This window comes from Lissotriton vulgaris, chromosome 11 (assembly GCF_964263255.1).
Source record: "Lissotriton vulgaris chromosome 11, aLisVul1.2, whole genome shotgun sequence".
Lineage (NCBI taxonomy): Eukaryota > Metazoa > Chordata > Amphibia > Caudata > Salamandridae > Lissotriton > Lissotriton vulgaris.
This window is the reverse complement of record NC_141699.1, coordinates 125,389,522-125,413,422: the sequence shown is the minus strand read 5'-3', so window position 1 is coordinate 125,413,422 and position 23,901 is coordinate 125,389,522. Positions and strand designations below refer to the sequence as shown.

The window sequence follows — 23,901 nt, the reverse complement described above, 5'->3', positions numbered from 1 at the left end:
GGGGCTTGTCTCGCGCTGCTAAATCAGACCGAATGGCAGCAAGCCAGAGGGCTCTTTGTGGCACCACACAGCGCGCCAGAGGGCACTGCTTCTTTGCTGCCGCTCTGGTACATTTTTTACTTGACCAAGGGGGGGATTTAAATGATACCCTGGGGCATCCATTATGTTGGATGTATTTGCCTCACACACCCCGAGGAGTGTCATGCTTCATCATCGGCGGTTGCTCCTCGTCGGGGAGGCGGTGCAATCCCCGACGGGCACACCTCAGAGAGGGGCTCTTTGGCGGAGATCTTTTTCCAACTGCCTTTTGGTGAAGTGGGGGTATGTGGGCAGGGTAGTGTATTCCTATGATGAGGCGGCTAAAATGTAACAAGGGGTACCGGAATGGACTTTATTCTGGGGGTCCCCTGGCTACAGTTAAAAGGTGAAGCTAGTTGCCTAGGTGTCAACCTATTATGTTGTGTGACCCCTAGTAGAAACTAGCAGTGCATGTGGTCAACATGTTTCTCGCTAATGGTATATTAACCGCGATTCTTCAGGACCAAAGTGAAGACAACAACATGCTAGTATCATATGTGTTGTATTGTTACCTTAGTGGATCCTCCTATGCCTAGTGGTCATATATTAGAGGCCACATGAGTGTTCGGCAGGGCTGAATTGCAGTGCTAAGCCCTCGAGGTGTGGCTGAAGTCTTCTGCGTCCGGGCGTTGTGACCTACCCATCCCCGCCGAGCTCGAGCTCACTAGGCATAGGAGGATCACACAACATAATAGGTTGACACCTAGGCAACTAGCTTCACCTTTTAACTGTAGCCAGGGGACCCCCAGAATAAAGTCCATTCCGGCACCCCTTGTTACATTTTAGCCGCCTCATCATAGGAATACACTACCCTGCCCACATACCCCCACTTCACCAAAAGGCAGTTGGAAAAAGATCTCCGCCAAAGAGCCCCTCTCTGAGGTGTGCCGGTCGGGGATTGCACCGCCTCCCCGACGAGGAGCAACCGCCGATGATGAAGCATGACACTCCTCGGGGTGTGTGAGGCAAATACATCCAACATAATGGATGCCCCAGGGTATCATTTAAATTCCCCCCCTTGGTCACGCCAGCTAAAATCCCCCCACCTCTTTTTCCTCTAGGAACAGTGCAGCAACCCCATTTTTTGATTTGACTCTCTAGTACTCAGTACGGACACTAAGCTGCTACTGGACCTTCCACCATCTTGAGTGGTAAATAGTGTCCTCTCGCCTCCCCCCTCTTTGAAACCTACATTTTTTACTTGAGCAGTAGCTTTCTCACCGTGAATTGTTGCAGCTGCCCTTGTTGATAAAATCTCGCCGGGTACCCACCCAGCACCCAAAAATGGCACTAGTAGATTTCAGATCTCGCTCACGCCCAATTACCGTTGGTGAGCCGCATACGAGTAAAAACTTGGCCATGCGTGGGTTGGCAGAGTTTGACTGCAACTCTTCGTTACAAGCGAAACAAGATGTGGCCAAAACTTTATGAACTCCACCAGCAGAGCAGCTTTTATTGCCCACCCCTAGTTTTTTGTAGTCTGCTCTGCTGAGGCAGGTCATTTTCTCGGATGCCCCTTTTCTTAAAAAGGTATGATTTTCTGTCATATGCAATTGTATTTACTTTACAGCTAGAAGAGTGTTAAAGAAGCAAAATTCGATTGGAGAAGAGTTTTGAATGACCTGCCATATTAATGATGTGCTTTAGACTGCCTCTTCATTTTTAGGTCTCATCTATCCACAGCTTCTGTGAGTTGCAATGCATTACATGTACTTGGAGTGAGGATTATGCCTGCTCCTTGCTCATGGTGGGAGGGATGTTCATCTCAGAAACCCGGTCTACTTGGAGATCAGAAAATATAAGTCACATTTGAGGATTGCTGACATTTGTGCTCGCCTCACTGGTTAGCCCATAAATGGGCCCTGCCTTTAAAGAGAAGAGAAAAGAACAGTTCCCTTAACCGGTCCAGCATTATAAAAATCACTAACAGTAAGCCTTCTAGAATGTTGCTTAGGTTGTTGTCAGCTTAGAATTTGAGGCTAATTGTGAAATCATTCACCGAATGGCCCTTGTAGGCACCGAGAAGAAGCTGGGAAAGAGAAGTACAGGCAATGTTTGCCTAGGTTATGACTTACTTGTTCCTCCATGGCCTTTTACCATATAGAAGAGGACTCTAGGGCATATTACCAAGCAATAGCGATAATTATCGCTATTGCTTGGTTAGAGACAAAAATTTACCGCTGAGCTGCGGCGATTTTTACCGCAAATATACCTTGGTATTACCAAGGTTTATCTCAAATGCGATAAAAATCGCCGCAATGCATGAATATCGCTGAAAAGTCAGCGATATTCATGCATTACCGAGCTAATGCTCTTAGCCATGTTATCCACCTCCCATTGGATAACATGGCTAAGAACTGCTCAGGGCAGGTGTTAGCTTTTGGAGATATTCGCGCTTAGCGCGAATATCTCCAAAAGTTGGTAATAGGAGATAGCGATGTTAGCGACTGTTTTCAGTCTCTAACATCTTGGCACGCCCACTTTGCATATCATTAGTGATAAATATCACTGACATGCAAAGTGGGGCCCAAGATGGTCGCTATCTCCTACTAGCTGTCGCTAACTGGTGTTAGCGACAGCTAGGTAATAGGGAGATAATTTTATCTCCGCTTTCTTGGCTTTTAAAGCCAAAAAGCGGAGATAAACCCCCTTGATAATATGCCCCTCTGTTCTCCTACTGTGCAGGGAAAGTACTATGGAATTTGCCCTAGACTGTAAGGCAGCTGTTTTATGTAGAAATCAATATTGAGTGATATTTGTTAAACGGCAAAGGCAGATCTCTAGCATCTACTAGCTGACAAGTTATTCAGCCTACAAAAACGTACCTCTAACAGTCACCCACCCTTTCGCTGCCCTTTTATTAAACATCGGAGGAATCTTTTTTTGTGCAGAAATGTCAATTATATGAGTAGCTTGTTGCTACTTTAAAAAAGAAAAAGAATCTGATAATGATCCGTACATGTTAACGCCCATCTGTTACCCCAAAAGTATTATGAGTAAAGATGACTTTTTCACAGCAGCCACTTTGTTCCTTGCCCGTAAACCTATTCAGTCAGTCCATAATTTAAATGTAAAGTCGCTTTGAGTTCTCGTTTTCTTACTTAAAGATCAATGCATACTGAACCCTTCATTTATGAATATTGTTGGTGGATTCTAGCCATCTTCGGATAAGGAGGAATTCCTGGCTTGGCAGCACGATATGGAAGTGAATGACAAAACTCCTACTCAAGCACGTCCAACTGTCTTCCGTTGGACAGGTGGAGGCAAGGAGATTTATCTTTCTGGATCTTTCAACAACTGGAGCAAAATCCCTCTCATACGAAGGTAAGACCGTATTGCTCAGATAAACGTAAGACATCAGTACCTAAAACTGTTATGTATGGAGTGTTGTTCTTTTATCTATTGAATGTGCAGCACCCTGGTGCACTCTGTCCATTTGCTCCTCATGATTACTAATCACTGGTTTGCATGACTTCATACCATATAATGTAACCTGTGTCCGCTCCTCTTCTGTCCACCCACTCCTCTCAAACTGTCAGCTTGTGCATGTTATGAATGCAGTAGGCAGAATTAAGTTATTGAATTAATAATAGGTTATATATATATATGATATACTCAGAAAGAAAGGAATTCAATAAAGATTGGGAGAAATGGAAATTGCAACTAAAGGGGAGATACTTATAGAAAGTCAAGTAATGAGGTGTTGCAGATCACATGCAGTGTGGTAAAATTAAGATTTTGAGAAGTACAAACGTGAAAGCTAGAGGAGACACAAAGAGGTAACAGAAAGACTATTGCAAATTGTCCAAGGATGCGTTTGGTGGTCTGGACCAAGTTTAGGTTTCACATGCAGCAGTAAAGAGGGGGCTGCACTAAAAACTGTATTCCAACCACCCCAGTTTGCATAGGGCAATATGTAGCATGTATCCTAATGTGTACGATGGTCTGCATCCTTTTTTGTTATTCGAGCAGATCAAAGTTACAGACCTCTTTCAAAAGACAAAGTACCTGAGTCTGTCCCATAGTATTAGTTGCATACACTTAGATGCATTGGGCTAAAGATTGTAAATTACTTTATAGGCTCAGTAAAGAAATTGTAACAGATCACTCTTAGATGAGAATGGATGTGGTAGACCATTTAAGCATGAAAAGAGCATGGGGTATGATTAAAATGTAATGTTTGTATAAACAACTTTATTGTTTGGTCTTGGGACAATAAATATTGTTATAAAAACGATTGTGAACCATGTCTTTATCAGTCTTTTCTTCTTTTCTTAAGCCAAAATAACTTTGTAGCTATCTTGGATCTGCCGGAGGGAGAGCACCAGTACAAGTTTTATGTAGATGGCCAATGGACGCACGATCCAGCTGAGGTACTATTTCTGTGAACTTTTTTGCAGTACTGTGCCACTATTTAACTGTAGTGGAACTTGTGGGCATCCCCTGTTTTTTTTATTGTCATCCCTATTTGTTTCTGATCTCATGCTATACGGCACAGGAGAACTCTCTCTACCCTTGATTTTGAAATGTCTTTCCTCCCCATGTATCGAATTCATGAACCTAGTCCATCACAGCATCCTTAAGACGTTATTCTTTCATTTTTTCAGCCCGTAGTAACAAGTCAACTAGGCACTGTGAACAACATCATTCAGGTGCAAAAAACCGACTTTGAAGTGTTTGATGCTTTAATGGTAGATTCACAAAAGGGCTCCGACTTATCAGGTAGGAATATATTTTGTTTTCAAGTTTGTTTGAAAATGTTCTTTTGATCAGGGGTATGCACAATTTCTGTTGGACAAATGTTTTTTTTTCATGGTATCACGTAATTTACTACATGGAAATTGACTATGTTTCAGATTTTTCGTTCTTACAAATGAGAACTATCTGACTGCCTTCCATCATGTTAATGTTAATTTTTACTTTACAGTTTAAGCTTTCTCTGCAGAGTGTGATTCGAGGCGACTTTTGTATGGTTAGATGTTTCAGCTTTGACTTTATGTGCCTTCAAACTACTTGCTGTCCTTTGGAGACACTGCATTTGTTTGGTGTTTGTAATTAGTTGAGAGTTATTGTTTGCTTTTTGTCGTTTGTGCCTGGATTAATTTACGCTTATTTTGCATGTTGTGTTGGATATACCTGTGGCTATAGGTGGTTTGGATTAAACTCTGGTTCTGGTTACGTAGTTGGGGACCTCATCAGAATTTGTAATTTTTGCAGGTGGTCTGCCCCTGCCGCCTTGGTATGGCTCTCTGAGATGGTATTGGTGTTTGCCATGTGGGTGGTTACATTTTTGTTTGATTTTTTACGAGAAAGGAAACCAACTCTGGGTCTCTACATGGTAGTTCACATTGCTGCAGATTAATCTTGTGCTTTGGTTTGTATTGGTGATCCCGCAGAAAAGACCTGTGCTGAGTTATTATGACTGTTTTTATGTTTGTCTTAGTTTCTCTGCAAATGTGGCAATGTTGATAATGCTGTTGAAGTGAGAGAGGGAATAGCCTAGTTTGTCTTAGCTGGAGGGACTGGTGAGGCTGCAGGGGCATTATAGAGTTCTATCCCTCAGAACCATGCAACAGCTTCTTACTGTGACTGTCTTTTTGTTAAACTCATTGAAGGGTGGGTGCTGCGCAGGTTCACGCACATTGGGACAGGTCCCAATTCTTAATGTAGCATGTTCCTATCAAGGGGCTTCACCCAAGAGCTATCAAACTGAGGGAAATTGATATGAACACTGCTGCTTCGCCTCCAATCTTCAACTGACACTCAAACCAAGACCAAGCACTGAAGCATTCCATGAAATCGTCATGCATTCTACTGTCACTCAGGCTGAACAGAAGGGAGAATATCAATGCAAAGTAAGAGAAGAAATCACACTATAACAAACATATGAAAGGTTTGTGCCTAATATGTGTCTGTAAGTTCCTGGGGTAAGGAATCCCAAAGTCAGATGTACGTTTTCAATATGACATTCTGTATTTATTTGCTGCCAGAAATAAATAAAAACGAACATCCGGCACATGTTTCTCCCGTGTGGCCGGTAGGCTAAGGCCTTTCTGAAGGTTTAAAATCTTAAAAGTATATGGTCAAGGAGTCTTGTTTATGAAATTGTTGTTGAAGGAAGGCTTTGATCGTGCACGAAGGACTAATTGCATGCTAGGGCGAGGAAAGTCGCTGCGGTCAGGAAATGTTAAAGCGCATTTTCACCGTGAATAACTCACAATTTCAGGCACTATCTTGCCTCGGATCATTACTTCTGTATTGTTACTGAAACGATGGTTTGTGCTGTTAAATCGACATTCGCATTGAGGGCCTGATTTAGAGTTTGGCAGATAGATACCCCGTCACAAAATTGACGGATATCCTAGCCACCTTTTTTACAAGTGATGTAGGCTATATAATTCACTTGTAATAAACCAGACAGGAAATCCTATCTGATGTGATTGAGTAACCTATCCACCTAACTATGAATCAGGCTTCTGGGTGCCATGTTAGTAGCAAGTCTGCCAGTGACTGTTGCTAACATGTTGGCGAAGAGTCTCTCTGCTGCTGTGTTTGCGCTAAGTAGCTGTCTCTGTCTGCCACGTTGACATTATCTGTGCTGCTGGATGTTGCTGCTGTATTGGAGCTTTTGTTATTTGCAGCCATCTCTGCATGGAGTCTTTGCTTCCAGGCGCAGTTACCTTGATTGCACTGAATATATTTGTGTCTCGCTGGCATTGAATCTCTGATGGTTGCTCTCAAGTTATCACTGAATCTCTGGTTATGGCTGTTGAAAATCTGTTCCATATTGAATCACAACAAATATAACACTCTGCCAACCTTGCACTCCCTCTGGCACAGCGTAACGTGCCACATCTGGGTATGAAGCACCTAATAAATGATCAAATAATTTTTTGGGGCACTAAATGTTGGTCTCTGTCATATGGGTATGGAGTCCGTGCCTCTGATTTGTTGTTGCTTGCTGTATTGGCACTTTATTTAGATTTCTGGTGGGGACTTCTATATGGGCCTTGAATTTCTTCCCGTTAGTACAAAGTAGGCACTAATTTGTCTTCTTGCCATGTGGCCGTCAGATTAAGATTCTTCCACACACAAAAAAGTGTTCCTGTGGCTTGGCCCTGCTTGTGCATGCTTGGTGCCGATTGTGTGCTGTGTCCTGCAGCAGCCAGAAGTGTGAGAGATCACACTGTTCCCAGGCCAGACCAAAGCTCTTAAACTGGGAATATCTTGTAAAATAAAGTGTACAATTGCATTTAACGTGTTTTCCCACTAACAGCTACCCTTTCCACATTTAACAGGAGTTAGTGCTTAAAGTGAGACATGCTTGCATTCTATATTGTCTTACTTTCCTGAATAACTGACTCTTGTTGGACCTGACCCTTTTTGGCAGGTTCACCCCGAAACTTTTTGCTTTTTCCTAGCCTGTTTCTGTGACCTGGTGTTGGTGATTTTAGGCCTCTGCGCACTTTTTCACTGTGGTACAGTGTAAAGTGCTTGGGCTCTCAGTGTATGTGTGGTGAGTGACCTGCCCTCCCATAGGAATGCATGGGGAATATGTATGCCCATAGTAGTTCCTGATGCGTGGGGAGTGCAGGTTCGAGTTTGGTATGTGCGAACTTGTGAGATTGAATGCTGCGCAATGATATATGCGGCATGATTTTGTCTAGTGTAGAAGTGCCACTTCTAGAAGTTGGCATGTTTGTGTAATTTTTGCCTGGCGTGTGATTGGCTGGAGCCTGGCTCCAGGAGGATGCCTCGGCCTGCTTGTGGATTGACTGTCTCGTTTGAGGGTGACAGGGGCTGGGGAGCCCCCAGGAGGTTGTCTGAGTCAGCCCTTGGTTGAATGACTGCATCTGCAACTAGAGTGGTGGGAGGAGATAGCACCTGGGAGTGAATGGGGCTGGGTTTTCCCCACACAATGCTGGCTCCACCCCCTGTATTGCCTCTGATGCCTGTGAAAGGAGTTCCCTATAACCAGTTGTAGCTGGTTCTCACATTGCCTACACCCTGCTAGACAAAGGATTTCTCTGTATAAAAAGGGGCTGTGTCCCCTTACAAAATGTTCTTGTTTCTGACTTGAATCCTGCCAGGGGCGTGCTGCTGCTTGGGCTCAGGGGAAGGCTTGCCTCCCTGGGCCCTGCCCAGCCCCTGGATGCCCTGGAGGACTTATTTTGGACTTTTCCCCTTATAACCTTTCCCAGGACCTTTTGCCAGAGGAGAGCGCTGTGCTTTTGCTTTTGGTAGCTGAGGCCCCTTTGCTATGGGAGCCCTTCTTGGGGGTGGGGGGCTTGGGGTCTGCCTGCTCCCTAGCGCTTTATTTGGGCTCTGCAGCGCGGAGCTGCTCTCTGTCCTGCTTAAGATTTTATTATGCAGGTGCCACCCTGAGCCTTTGGCTTTAATTTAAATTATAGCGGGTGCCCGCACCGCTGTTTATTTCTTGTCCCGAGGGAGCCTACCCCTCGTTGTGGCCCCCAAGAGTTTACCGCTGCTGCCCAGGCTGTTTGTCGAAAAGGGTTGCCGGGCCACTGCCTAGCGCGACCCGGAAGTGAAGGTGGTGGGCGGGGCCAGCGCCGGCATCATGTCCGGAGCCTCGCGGGCTCAGTCGTCGAGGTCCCGGTCCCCGAGGTGAGGGAGGACCGGGAGAAGCCAGGCGCATGGGGACGGCGGGGCTCCCATGAGGAGAGAGAACCCCGCCAGCACCGCACCAAGAGAAAATGCAGCGCGAAGCTGCTGCCCCGTCGCATGACAAAGAGCCGAGACCGGAGCACGAGGAGTCCAGCGAGTATCCCGAGTCCGGTGAGTGATGGTTTCCGTCATTGTTGTGGAGGCCCCCGAAGCACCCCGTGGGTGCTTGCTTGTGCTAGGGGGGCATTAAGGGCGGTCCCGGATGGCAGTGGGCCGCCCCAACGGTTGGTGAGCTATCTCCCGAGCCCGGCGGGATACAACGAAGGGGGTCCCCCAGGTACCGTGGTGCCAGGTCGTTATATGGGGCATGTTTGCTTAAGGAGCCTAGATGTCCCCCCCCCCCCCCCCTGCCCCACAACAGTGGTGTAAAGGGCCAGAGGAGCCCATACTGAGCCCCGTGGCTCCAACGATGGGGGCATTTCTCTCTTTAAGGAGCCAGAGTGCTCCCATGCCCACATTATTTTCAGAGCCTAGATGGCTCCTGGGCACAGTTGATTTTCGGGCCTAGAGGGCTCCAAAAGTGCGCAAGGTGTATTTCAGAGCCAGATGGCTCAGCTTGTTGCAGTTATGTTGTCTCCCAGCTGCCCAGCAATTAGTGGGCAGCTGCACCTTTTAGGCGCAATGGAGAGAGTCCCTGTGTGGGACAGAGATGGCACAGAGGTGCCAGGCCTTCTACAGCTGCTCAGCACTTAGTGCCAGCTGCAACGTTTAGGCCTTGTGACTGTTCCCAGCTGCCCAGCAATTAGTGGGCAGCTGTAACGTTTAGGTTAGCGCCGGTGGCGCACCCCTGACTCGCTGCATTGGCAGTGCGCCCTGACATTCTGGACACAGGGCTTTTTGAGTCCCCTTGTTGGATGGCCTCCAGTGGGCTGGTATGTGATTTTTGCGCAAGGTGATTTCGCTATGTTTATGATAGTAATTGCCTAAGGTGATGTTTGCGCAATATGATTATGAGGTTATTTTACCTATGTAGGTTTATGCTAGTGAGAGTTTATTTCACTATGTGAGTTACGCCCCTAAATGTGAATTATGCTTAGGGGGAGAGTCTAATGTGTTTAGACTAGTGAGAGATTGCCTACTGTAGTTTTTACTGGTTAGGCCCAAATGTGAGTTATGCGTAATGTGCTATGCCGTTATGCCTGTGACACCTCTGAATGTGTTTTATGCATTATGTTTCTTACCTACACCTCTGAATGTTTTTATGCATCATGTGTTTTTCTTGTGCCGCACCTCTGAATGTGTTTTGATGCGCCATATGCCTTGTTCCTACACCGCTGAATGTATGTTTATACATCATGTGTCTTTCCTGCACCTCTGAATGCTCTATGCATCATGTGTGAAACTTCTGATTGTTATATGTTCAAAACTGCTATTTCTAACAGTATTTCTATTTCTACTAAGTTCTGATTCTGACAGTGGCCCATGTGGCCCTGTCCTGTAAATAATCCCTTGTGAATATTGCCCGTGCCAGTTGGCACAATGTATATTGTGTGATTACTATTGGATGTGTTTTGACAATACAAAAGTTATTTTTATATAACCTTGTGTGGAGTTCCTTTTGTGGTGTGCCTAGGATGTTGTTGCTGTTGTGTGCGTGCGCAAATGCTTTACACATTGCTTCCGGGATAAGCCTGTCTGCTCGTGCCAAGCTACCAAGTGGGTGAGCAGGGGTTATCTTGGCATGTGACTCCCTTGCCCTGACTAGAATGGTGGTTTCTGCCTAGCTTTGGCGTCAGCCTTAGCCAACCAGAAATAGCCAGTTCTAACAACTCTGCAGTGGACAAGCCCTTGCAAATTAATGAAAATGGGTAATCATTCTGTTGTAGTATATTGTACTTCGGCAGATCAGGACATACCCATGCTTCAGTTGCGGTCTAGTGAAGCACTTGTGTACTAATTTAGTACCAGTATAAACCCCTTACCTTTGTTCTGTTTAAGTTATTTCTTTGTAGTTTGTCTTTTCTTTGTAGCAGATGCCTGTGTGTAAAATTACTAGTTACACTACAACTTCCACTTACATTTCATATGCCAGTGATCGTGTCAGTTCTGGAGAGTCACAGATGGCCCAGCATCGACTTAGTTTGTCTCATTGTTAAACAAAGAACGTTGAAGGAACCTGAGTTGGTCTGGTGGTTACTAAGGGAGACGGATAGTATTGCACACTGGCCTTTATATGTATTTGGTATTATTTCCATTAGAAATATATTCTAGAAACAGCAAGTGAAATGAGGAAACACTATGAAAGTATTTAATCACTGTCTAAAATATTTTATGGTCTATAAGCATACAGCCTGTGGGGTGTTTTAGTTTTAATTTAGATAAGCGACTCCAATTAAAATGTTTTGGGGTTAAAAAAAGGCAGCAAATTCGGAAAGAGAGCATGCAAGCAAATGTGTAAATATGAGATCAAAAATAAAACATGGAGGGAAATGCAAAGAAGATGAGGCAAAAGCAAAAACATTAAATAAGCAAATGCGTAAACATGGAATCAAAAACAAAGCATTTGCAATGCAATAGGTCTCGCATTAGGAAAGTTTGAGCTATTGGTCTTGTAAATGACAATCCTTTTATTTATGTGTTGGTTTTGAAAATAGCTAAATTAATAGCTTTGTTATTTACAATGCCAATAGTTATAACTTTCGCAAATGTGACACCTATAACCTGGGGTTGCGCTGAGTGATGCTGTGGTAGTGCTGAGTGATGCTGTGGTGGTGCTGTGGTGGTGCTGAGTGGTGCTGTGGTAGTGCTGTGGTAGTGCTGAGTGGTGCTGTAGTGGTGCTGAGTGGTGCTGTGGTGGTGCTGAGTGGTGCTGTGGTGGTGCTGAGTGGTGATGTGGTGGTGCTGAGTGGTGATGTGGTGGTGATGTGGTGGTGCTGAGTGGTGCTGTGGTGGTGCTGAGTGGTGCTGTGGTGGTGCTGTGGTGGTGCTGTGGTGGTGCTGTGGTGGTGCTGTGGTGGTGCGGAGTGGTGCTGTGGTGGTGCTGTGGTGGTGCTGTGGTGGCGCTGAGTGGTGCTGTGGTGGCGCTGAGTGGTGCAGTGGTGGTGGTGCAGTGGTGGTGGTGCTGTGGTGGTGCTGAGTTGGTGCTGTGGTCGTGCTGAGTTGGTGCTGTGGTGGTGCTGAGTTGGTGCTGAGTTGGTGCTGTGGTGGCGCTGAGTGGTGCTGTGGTGGCGCTGAGTGGTGCTGTGGTGGCGCTGAGTGGTGCTGTGGTGGCGCTGAGTGGTGCTGTGGTGGCGCTGAGTGGTGCTGTGGTGGCGCTGAGTGGTGCTGTGGTGGCGCTGAGTGGTGCTGTGGTGGCGGTGCTGAGTGGTGCTGTGGCGGTGCTGAGTGATAATGTGGTGGTGCTGAGTGATAATGTGGTGGTGCTGAGTGATAATGTGGTGGTGTGCTGAGTGGTGCTGTAGTGGTGCTGAGTGGTGCTGTGGTGGTGCTGTGGTGGTGCTGAGTGGTGCTGGTGTGGTGCTGTGGTGGTGCTGTGGTGGTGCTGTGGTGGTGCTGTGGTGGTGCTGTGGTGGTGCTGTGGTGGTGCTGTGGTGGTGCTGTGGTGGTGCTGAGTGATGCTGGGGTAGCGCTGAGTGATGCTGGGGTAGCGCTGAGTGATGCTGGGGTAGCGCTGAGTGATGCTGGGGTGGTGCTGAGTGGTGCTGTGGTGGTGCTGAGTGGTGCTGTGGTGGCGCTGAGTGGTGCTGTGGTGGCGCTGAGTGGTGCTGTGGTGGCGCTGAGTGGTGCTGTGGTGGCGGTGCTGAGTGGTGCTGTGGCGGTGCTGAGTGATAATGTGGTGGTGCTGAGTGATAATGTGGTGGTGCTGAGTGATAATGTGGTGGTGTGCTGAGTGGTGCTGTAGTGGTGCTGAGTGGTGCTGTGGTGGTGCTGTGGTGGTGCTGAGTGGTGCTGGTGTGGTGCTGTGGTGGTGCTGTGGTGGTGCTGTGGTGGTGCTGTGGTGGTGCTGTGGTGGTGCTGTGGTGGTGCTGTGGTGGTGCTGTGGTGGTGCTGTGGTGGTGCTGAGTGATGCTGGGGTAGCGCTGAGTGATGCTGGGGTAGCGCTGAGTGATGCTGGGGTAGCGCTGAGTGATGCTGGGGTGGTGCTGAGTGGTGCTGTGGTGGTGCTGGAGTGGTGCTGTGGTGGTGCTGTGGTGGTGCTGTGGTGGTGCTGTGGTGGTGCTGTGGTGGTGGTGCAGTGGTGGTGGTGCAGTGGTGGTGGTGCTGTGGTGGTGGTGCTGTGGTGGTGGTGCAGTGGTGGTGGTGCAGTGGTGGTGGTGCAGTGGTGGTGGTGCAGTGGTGGTGGTGCAGTGGTGGTGGTGCAGTGGTGGTGGTGCAGTGGTGGTGGTGCAGTGGTGGTGGTGCTGTGGTCGTGCTGAGGTGGTGCTGAGTGGTGCTGTGGTGGTGCTGAGTTGGTGCTGTGGTGGCGCTGAGTTGGTGCTGTGGTGGCGCTGAGTGGTGCTGTGGTGGCGCTGAGTGGTGCTGTGGTGGCGCTGAGTGGTGCTGTGGTGGCGCTGAGTGGTGCTGTGGTGGCGCTGAGTGGTGCTGTGGTGGCGCTGAGTGGTGCTGTGGTGGCGCTGAGTGGTGCTGTGGTGGTGCTGAGTGGTGCTGTGGTGGTGCTGAGTGGTGCTGTGGTGGCGCTGAGTGGTGCTGTGGCGGTGCTGAGTGGTGCTGTGGTGGCGGTGCTGAGTGGTGCTGTGGCGGTGCTGAGTGGTGCTGTGGCGGTGCTGAGTGATAATGTGGTGGTGCTGAGAGATTCTGAGAGGCCCCCAGATTCCGAGCTGGACTTGTGGCAGTAGCAAGTTGGTTGCGAACCAATTGCTTACAATTGAATGCCACAAAAACTGAAGTTTTGGTCTTGGGGAAACATGCTGAGCTATGGGGAGACCAGTGGTGGCCTCCAGAGTTGGGCAATCTCTTCCATCCCAGCTTCCGAAGTGAAAAACGTAGGGATCTGGCTGGATTCAGCGCTCACCTTCACAGGTCACACGAAGAAGGTTGCAGCCACCTGTTACGGTATTTTGCGAGGCTTAAGACCGGTCCTTAAGTTCTTCGACCCTCCCACCCGGCAGCTTGTGGTCCAAGCCTCGGTTCGATCTCGGCTGGACTACGGAAGTGCGCTGATGTTAGGGGTAAATCAGGCTGAGGCATCCAGGCTTCAAAGGGTACAGAATGCTGCGGCGCGGGCCATTGTTGGTCTTCCCAGACATTGCTCTGTTTCCAGCACTATCTCTGCCCTTCACTGGTTGCCAGTCAGACAGAGGATTAAGTTTAAAGCGCTCTGTCTGGCCTTTAAAATCCTGAAGCTCTCCTCGCCGCCGGCTCTTGCCAACTTGCTCATCCCCTACATCCCTTCGAGATCTTTGAGATCGGAGGTTCTTCATCTTGCGGTCTTCCCCCGTTTCAAACTCAGCAGAATGGGTGGCCGCTCCTACCGGGTGCTTGCCGCGGGGTTGTGGAACTCGCTCCCGGTGCACATTCGAGCTTTGAATGACCTGTCCACCTTCAGGCGTGCTATTAAAACTTTTTTGTTTCCTGTTAAGTAGTTGCCCCCCCTTTTCTCCTCTCTTCCTGCGTGTTATGTTATAGTATCTGTCTAAGCGCCAGGACGCCCCTTTGCTGGGGCAGCTGTGCGCTGTATAAATAATGTTAACATAACATAATGTGGTGGCGCTGAGTGGTGGTGCTCTGGTGGTGCTGAGTGGTGGTGCTCTGGTGGTGCTGAGTGGTGGTGCTCTGGTGGTGCTGAGTGGTGGTGCTTTGGTGGTGCTGAGTGGTGGTGCTGTGGTGGTGCTGAGTGGTGGTGCTGTGGTGGTGCTGAGTGGTGCTGTGGTGGTGCTGAGTGGTGCTGTGGTGGTGCTGAGTGATAATGTGGTGGTGCTGAGTGATAATGTGGTGGTGCTGAGTGATCATGTGGTGGTGCTGAAAAAATGCGTCCAGCACCCGAGCTTAATGTCGTGTCTGCGTCTTTAGTTATTTCAAAAATATTCGCTATTAAAATGGGATCAGAGACGGTGCAGTTCCAATGTTTATAAACATAAAACAATATCCTGTGTTGGACAACTGTAGGGTTTGCAGCGTCGTGCCAGAGGACAGAAATAATTACCCACAGTCAAAGTATAACAGATGAACAGTTGGCAAAGGTCCATCCGAGCTCACATAACTGTAGAATGACTCTAAGCTCCCAGGGCCGCCAAGGAATGAGTTGTTAGGACCAGCAAGTGAGAAAGGGTTTCGCAGGCTTTACTACACGGGGAGGCTGCACCACACCAGCATGAAATGAACAGGGAAAACATTTTCCAGAACAGCAAAAAACAAGTGTTGGACACATTATTTTAGCTCGGTGGAAAAACTTAACTTACATATGATACTGTATGCAGTGGAAGATAATAGGAGCGAGCGTTTGTGCCACACAACATTTTAACTATATAGTCAAAAATAAGTCTAAAAGTGTATAACAATTCCAAATCTGAAACAACCTGGTCAAACTCGCTTCCTACATATGTACAGGTCGGTCCATATTTAGCTTACATGGAGTACAGCCAACAGACACCAACCACGTGTGGCAGAGAATGAAGGCGAGAATGTGGTAGCATAACATGCTCTTGGCATTGCTGTGGAGAGGGGGAGGGGAAATGTGAGATACGGCCGCCAAGACAGGATGTGGCATAACAACTAGAGCGGTCGCTTTTGAAGCTGGGGAACAGAGTCTCGGCGGGAGGGTCAAGATCCTGTGAATCTGGGCAAATCACTTAATCTCTCCATGCATAAAAAAAAGAATCTGTGTGTGTGTGCACTGCAACTGGCTCATCATGTAAAGCGCTCCTATACCATCAAGCCGAGTTTGCGTTATATTAAAGTGAAGAAAAAACACAGGAGACTGAGTTCAAACACATGCACTTACTTGTAGAGGGAGCAGAGCGGGAGGGGGGTGGGGAGCAGAGCCTTTGAAGAGCGGAGAAGCAGATTGCCTTCAAGGCAAATGTGAAGCAGTGGGCTGGGAAGCACAGGAGCAAATGGTAAGGTCGGGTCTGATGAGGCTTTGAAAATGCATGTGCTTGTGGTCACGTGAACTGTTAGGAATCTGCCTCGGTTAGGTAATTTTCTGGTTTCACCGCAATAGGTCTCTCTGCGAGACCTAAAAAGGGGGCAATCACTATTACTTTGTTTTCAAATGGAGATGTTTTCGAATAGAGTTTGTTCTCGGTTCTCAATTCAAATTAGGATATTCCTCATGGAAGTTCTTGTCTGTCAGGACGAAGCTGCTGGTGCTTTTCTGTAAGGCATTCTGTGGGGCGAAAGGGACCACAGGAAACCGAAAAACTGCACATCTTTCTTGTATGCATTAGTGACAACACCAGGTTCCCAGTCCTGGACTTTTGTTTCACAACCAAATGCATTCTGGGACTCGTAGTTTTGCTTTGCTTCAATGGAACAATTTTAACTTACAAACCGAGGGCAACAATTTATCCTTTAAATACCTGGACTGGAAACGCGGTGTAATGAAGACACTGAGTTACGTGAAAACCCTAGATAGCACGGTGTCACTATTTCTATATGAATTGCACAGGGATCTCTGTTCATCAGCGATGTGTCATTTAACAACACAACTATTGCCACCGAATACTATGAAATATGTTCTGCTGGGGCCACTCTTCATATAATTAATATGACATCCTCCACCCGACTGAATCTCAAAAAATATAATATATTTGTATAATATGTGATTATTATTGTGCCAATTGCTATCCCTCTCTTTAACCACATGGCTGCTGTGGGGATTTTTGCGCTGTGCTGAAATATTCAGATTCCCCTTCTTCATGACGAGCTCAGCTCGTCATCAGCACACGACACCCGTGGGTGATGACGAGCTGAGCTCGTCATCAGCAGCGAAAGGGTTAAAATGCTGTGTCTAGCACAAATAAGTACAGTGCTCTGTCATCTTTTGGTTCAGGTGCTTGTTTTTAAAGTTGAAAAATAAATACATGTCTGTCTCCACAGTACAAAAGTTTTGAAAAGAGCAGAACGTTTCTCCGTTATCAAGCATGTAGAGAGAACTGTATGATGTACTATGAGGGAGAGGTTGAGGTTCAGCGGTGAGAGCTGCCGACTCGGGAGCTGCGGACCAGTGTTAGATCCTTGTTGTTGGCTCCACCTACGCAAAACACTTTAAATTCAAAGAAACGGATACAATTATTAGCAAATAGCTGTTTTTTTCTCTTTTATCTAGCACGATCTTGACACGAAGATGTTGAGCACCAGTTGCATCACAGACAGGCACATTATTGTGTTAGGCATGAGGAGATGACATGATTTGCCCGAAATCACAGGATGCTTGAGTGTCTCTCCGAGACTCGAACCTGCTTCTCCAGCTCCAAGGGCGCCCACTCTGAGAGAGGGGTATAGGTCCCGCCCACTTTCGTTCTACAAGCATGCCTGTATTGCACCCCACACAATAGTACTGGGGGGTTATGGCAAAGCATGGCTCTTGAAAAACTGCATCAGATGCCATTGGGCTGATGTGTGTATTAGGAAGGAAGGTTAAGACTTCTTCATGGTGCAAAGCAATTAAAGCCAACAGCCAGGTATCAATGGATCGATCATGTAGAGAGAACTGTATGCTGCTCTCGGAAGGAGAAATTATGGTTCAACGGTGAGAGCTGCCGACTCAGGAGCTGCGGACCAGTGTTCGAGCCTTGTCTTTAGCTCAGCGCAATTATTAGCAAATACTTAAAATGAACAAACGGATGCAATTATTAGCAAATACTTTAACTTAAAACGTTAAAAAAAATTATACTTGTGCCCTTGCCTCAAAGTAAATAAAATTATCGGTTTCGGGGAAACTAACTTGCCACGAGATCAAACTTCTGTCAATATCACACGCTTGCCTCGAAGTAAACACACTCGCTCTGTCAAAAAGCAAGGCACATTAAAGAAGCGCGAGCATTGCGCGGCAACAGGGGAGATTTCCTTGCGGGAGTGTGCGACCATATGGCGCCACCAAATGGCGCTGCGCGCTCCCGCAAGGAAATCGCCAGTCGTGCATGCGTTGCCATTGCAAGCAATGCAACCCGTGCATGTCTTTGCAGGGAAAGCTGTGCCGATGGCTACAGGTCTCTGTCCTATGGCGAGACCTAAAAATGACTGGACCCAAAACAGTCTTACAAAGAGGGACTGGAGTATGAGTGCATCCTGGAGCGTTTTATTCTCTATGGTTAACAGCAAAATTCCTCCATTGTGACATTTTCTCCATTTATAAAATAGTATACTTTAAAATTTGCCACATTACAATGAAGGATAGACACTTGTTCCTAATTCTAATGTTTCTGTTATATTCCTATATCGATTCATTTCAAGTTCCAGAATCTACCTTCGTTAGTGAGAGCAAAGCTTTTAAGATGCTGGCCAGGAAACAGATGGAACCAGCAAACAAGCTGAAGTCTTAGATTTTTTTTAATGATTTAATCAACAATTTTTGCTTTTTCCTCAGAGCTGTCCAGTTCACCACCCGGGCCTTACCACCAAGATCCTTATACTTGTAAATTAGAGGAACGCTTCAAATCACCACCCATACTACCTCCACATCTCCTTCAAGTCATCCTGAACAAGGACACCGGCATTTCGGCAAGTACCAGAGCTTGGGCTATGTTATTCATATCATATTAAATGGGTGGGCATACAAAAAGTGGAGGATTCACTTGCTTGAGAATGAGGGTTGGAGGAGGGAGATTTGCTTGGCAGATTTTTGGGATTGGGGTGGGGGGTGGGATGGGCTTTCCTCCTATTGGATCAAACTGGATATTTTGGATCCTTGTAAATCGTTATCTTTGCAGTACTAGCTAGTATTGGAAAGAGAATTATCAGTTTCAAGCTTTGTATGAGGATATATTGTACATCTGTGGTACAAAAGGGGGTGGTGATGGACGGAGCATCTGAATCAATCAAACACTCACACCCAGTCAAAAGATCTGGGTTAATCCATCACCGTTCTTTAGCCCCCTCTGCCACCCCAGTTCAGACATGGCTATATGCAAACCAGTCTGACCCTGTGCCTCATGGGAACAGTCCAGCCCGAACTGCCAAGCCAAGTCTTCCCTGGACCGGAAACAAGCTTTTGAAGACCGGTTTCTGGCATTCCAGCCGTCTTCAGCCCGACTTGCTTGAATCAAGCGGCAAAGTGAGCAAGGGACTCACGTCTGAGCATACCCTGCCACACTTATGGCGGCCAAAAGCGGTACAAAAGGGGGTGGTGATGGATGGAGCATCTGAATCAATCAAACACTCACACAGTGGTCGTTAAATAGTTCATTGGAAAAAAGGGGTGGGGAGCTCACCCAATCCAACATATCACTGAGTCACCATCTCTTTCCATTTGCATGATCTAATCGAATAACCCTTCAAAATATTAAGCATATGTGGAATTAAATGACTCGAATGCATGTTTGATGTACCTGCTCGTGGTAATGAAATCGTAGAAGAGAAACAAAAATGAAGATTCTGTCTTGGCTATTATTTTACATCCCCTCCCCCTCCCAACTTAAATCATCCTTATCTGAGGAGATCTGCTAAAGAAGGCTTTAGGATTTGTACTTTTTTTTAATTTTAGTTGACTTTTATCAAAATATTATGATAATGCAAAAATGGACAGGTAAGATAGGGATTTGTGTATAGTTATGTAGATATGTAAAAAACTGATCCATGTGAGGGTTTGGATTTATGTTTAGGATCTCGCTAAACATGGCCTTCCAGATGGTTTAGATAGTTTTAAGAAATTGGATTACTGGATAAGGGTATGAAACCCTTCTCAAGCAACATCCAAACTCCTTGTAAGGGTGAAGTAAAAAAAGCAAGCCTCAAATTAACCTGTGCTCAACCCTCTGGTAGCGTGACACAAAGCAGTCATGCTTGACTTAGAGGCAACGTGTAAAGTATTTGTGCTGTACTTTAAACAGTAATAAAGTGAAAACACAAAATGAGAAACATCCCACACCCGTTTAGAAAAAGAGTACATTTAAATTAATTAATACCATAGAATAGGATATGTACAAGTTTACAGATGTCTTTGAAACTAGTGCCAAAAGCACAAAGCGCCTACTGTGGTGATCTGGTTGCGCCGGAAAGTCTCAAGTCCAGGCGGACCATGATGGAGCGTGCGCCGGCTACAATGGCCCAGTTAGGTGCGCTGACAGGAGTACTTTAAATTCTGGTTGCGAAGAGATAGGTAGTCCTTATAGAGGATGCTTCTCACAGCAGAGGCAATGCGAGATCCGGGCGATGAGATGCGTCGCACAGTGGCGGTTCCATGGAGTTCTAAAGTGAAATGCAATGTCCCAGCAGTGGAGATGGCAACGCAATGTCCTTGTGTGTAGATGCAACGTGCAGCAGCTGTTCCAATGGGCGATAGGAAGTCCTTAAGTTGGGTAAGTCTGCGCAGCAGAGGCAAAGCTTGAGTTCTGAGGGCAATGCGTCAATCTGCAAAGACGATGCGCCGGCTGTGTCAGATGCGCCGTTGGAGAGGCATTGGTTCTGCTGAATTCACAGATGGGCTGGCAGAGCACCTCCAGCCATACGACTGGTAAGGCACCACTTGGGAGGGCAGTACTCCCAGATAGCAGATTCCAGGTGTTGGGTTCAAGGTTGTGGGAAGCCTATTCTGTCCCTGAGGCTTCTGATGAGGAATCCAGCAAACTAGTCCTTGGGTCACTCTGGTGTTCTGGGTTTAGAGTTGCAGGTCCAGTCCTTCTCACCTAGGCAAAAGGGCAGCAGTCCAACAGAGTGGCAATCCTTTCAGCAGCACAGTAATACTTCTTCCTGGCATAATTCACAGGCCCAGAAGTGTACTGAAAGGTCCAATATTTATATCTGGTGCCCACTTTGAAGCAAGATAAGCTTCTTGAGGTTTCCACCCCCCTGAGATGTCCGGCATCTCCTTCCTCCTTCTCTTGGATCCAGCTTGTCTAGGGTCTCAAAAGACTAGCCTTGTGCTGGGCAAGTGTGGTAGGTGACAGCTCCTCCCCCTCCTTAACTCAAAAGTGGACATCCTGCTAACAGCTATCTTCGCTGTCTGGGAGCAATACACAAAGAACGGCTGCCAGCTACACCGAGTCATGTGACCTAGGATCAGGCTGCAGGCACCAAATGGTTAGGACAAGAAAATGACAACTTTCTAAAAGCTCAATACCTATACTTGTGAATTGGGCTTTCAGCAGTCAGCAAGGCTAGGCCACTATAGGCCACTATAAATTCAAACCAACATAAAATCTGTTAATACGGACTATGGAACTACAAACTTTCATTTTTGTTTATGATTACTATATTTAATAACAGTGAGCACCTTTTTAATTTCTTTTAATGTATGACAATTTTAACAATATACTAATTTGTACATAACACATTGAAATACAGGTCATACAATGTAAACATCTCATCACTACTCAGTGCAATATATTGTTACCCAGCCCACACAAACAAAAAAAAGAATACACTTTACTACATACCAACACACAACAAAAATTTAAACAGTTACAAATTTGAATGCCCCAAGAGGAAATGTTCTTTTTCTCCCCCTAATAATACTACCAAATAATTTCCTCCTGAATGGGCTTGCTCAATCATGCGGTGCCTAGCTGATTCTAAACATGGGAGTGACCTTATCACTATTTAGCACTATCCCACTGGCGTTCCAGCGCTCAGTAATATCCTGCACTTTTGGCTGAGAATACGACAAGTTTCGAACCCTTCACGCTTAAAGGTTCTCATCAGAACGGACACGAACTGACATGAACTGAAAAGAACGTTATAGATATAATCTCCAATCAATCAATCAAAATAGGAGGGTTTACTGAATCCAGAGTGATGTAAGCACCACATGACTAACCTAGTTTCTTTTTCATCCATACGTCATGAACACTTATTCAATGTACTCCTCGATAGACCTTTTAAGATATCCAAACCCCACGTGTCCAGTCTTGCTCGAAAAGGCTTGGCATTCACTCATGATCTAGGTCCTACTTAATCAAAACAACTGTTATTCTTCTTTGGATATTAATAAATCTAATTCCAGGGTTACATTTGATGGACAGGGTAGACTCTCCACTGAGGGTAGGCGGTTTCTACAATCTGAAATGTATTGATACACCATTCTCACTGATCGCCTCTTCATTTGGCATTTCCACAATTGTTGTTAACCCGACATTACCATTAATGCCTTAACCGCTGCCTTTTTTCGGCCGCGGTGTGGGCGTTCTATTAGGTGGGCGGGGCAGCGTCGGCCGTTGGCCGACGACAGCACTAGGGAGGTAGCATTTAATGTACAGGCCCTGGGCACAGGTAGTGCCACTTTACTAGAGACTTACCAGCATATTAAATAGGCCAGATGGGTGTAAGCTAATCTTTCCATATTTTAAGAGAGAGCACAAGCACTTTATCACTGGTTAGCTGTGTTGAAATGCACAGAGGCCTAAAAGCTAACAAAATTGGGCTTGGAAATAGGAGGGTGAAGGCAAAAAGGTTTGGGGATCACCCTGCAGAAAGGGCCAACTCCAACAATAGTCTACACTTGTTATTCTAAAACAGAAGGGCCTGTGGAGAATCCTTGTGCTACAAAGGGTTAAATCTTTAGAGATTTCTGAAAAAAGGTGGGGGATCTACAAATAACTGTGTTTATAGCATGTGTGCCCATGGAGATGCATGCTTATGCCGTCTAGTGTTGGGCAATGACATTACAACTTGTTTTTCCACGATGCGCATGGGCAGCAACTCCAACATAGACTGATAATTATTTTTTCCCCTCCACCATCAGGTTCGTCGGTGGCTCAGAGAACTTAAAGATCCTTGTGACTTTTTCGGGCCTAAATAGTCCACGTTTTAACCTCAACTTGACGGTTCTCCTGATAGGAACGCTACTCTACTTCATGCCATAATGGATGTTGCTCTGTTCTTCGACTCAGTTGAGTCTTCTTTGATTTCTTTGGTTCTAGCTCTGGAGAATGCTTGCAAAAAGTGGGTAATGGAACACCCACACCCTTCCAATATTGCCCAGTATGCAACACAAAGTACCCGTGGGTGGACCAGCATGGTGTTTTTAACCTTTCCCTCTTCCGTATCACAACAAGACTTGTGAGTTCTGCCGCACTTTTCAATGTAGGAAAACCTTGATGTACCAAAGGGAAAATCTGCATCAAGGAGGAAGAGGTGAGTCTCTCCATGATCACAGCAGCCACATTGGTGCCCAGCTCTGAGGCATTGTCCTGTAGGGACTCCCCAGAAGATCATGAAGATGAGCACTCTCTGTGTCAAGCTAGCTCCCAGTTAAGGGTGTCATACCTGGCCTCTCTCAGACCCCCCTGAGGCACCCCCCTCCCCGACTGCCCCATGCCCCCGTCCAAACCTACCTGCGCAATCAGCAGGCCTTTCACGAGTCCCAGGTAGGCAGACTATACTCGGCGGGTGGTTACGGGGTTAACCGTAATAGCAGGGACAAAGTTGGCTCTAGTAAAGGAGCCTCCGCTCAAAAGCACGGACTCGCCCATGATCACACAACACCTGTCAAGGGGAGACTAAAGTATTTCCACCCTTGCTTTGAGGAAATCACCTTATATGGGGGGGTGTTTGCAGTAGTTCAGCAGGGCTACTGCTAAGAATTCCACCCCACCATGGTATCACGATGCTGCCACATCCCCACCCAACATCACTTCACTCTCCTAAAGGAGGAGGTCCAGACACTCCTCCAAAAAGCACAGTACAGCTCTCTCTAGGCCGATTTAGGCCAGTGAATCAATCCATCCTGTAGGGGCACTTTTATTTGACAGCTTTGCAGCACTATATCCCACTGCTCTGCCAAGGGGATTTCAAGCCGGCTTTAGACCTCAAGGACACCTCCTTCAACATCCTGATCCACCCCACCCATCACCAGTATCTTCGGTTCGTGTTAAATGGACAATACTGCCAATTTACAGTTTTACCCTTTGGAGTCACTACAGCTCCCAGGATTTTTACCAAGTGTATGACGGTGGTAGCTGCTCATCTTTGCAGAGCGGGCATCAATGTCTTCCCATACCTAGACAACTGGCAACAATGCTTAGCACACACTAAAGCAGCTCTAACAATGCCTCACAACTCTGCGGTTCACCATTCATGCAAAGAAGTTAGTTCTCCGACCCT

General features: G+C 46.6%; 1 protein-coding gene across 3 annotated transcripts in view; it reads left to right on the top strand.

Annotated features, from left to right (window-relative positions):
- Positions 1–23,901, top strand: part of PRKAB1 (protein kinase AMP-activated non-catalytic subunit beta 1) — an 81,858-nt gene that overhangs the window by 40,080 nt on the left and 17,877 nt on the right. For all 3 annotated transcript variants that reach the window (XM_086942880.1, XM_086942879.1, XM_086942881.1), the window contains exons 3-6: positions 3,236–3,402; positions 4,358–4,451; positions 4,686–4,800; positions 18,230–18,363. In XM_086942880.1, the coding sequence (XP_086799006.1) occupies positions 3,236–3,402; positions 4,358–4,451; positions 4,686–4,800; positions 18,230–18,363 (510 nt within the window). The remainder of the gene's footprint in view (positions 1–3,235; positions 3,403–4,357; positions 4,452–4,685; positions 4,801–18,229; positions 18,364–23,901) is intronic.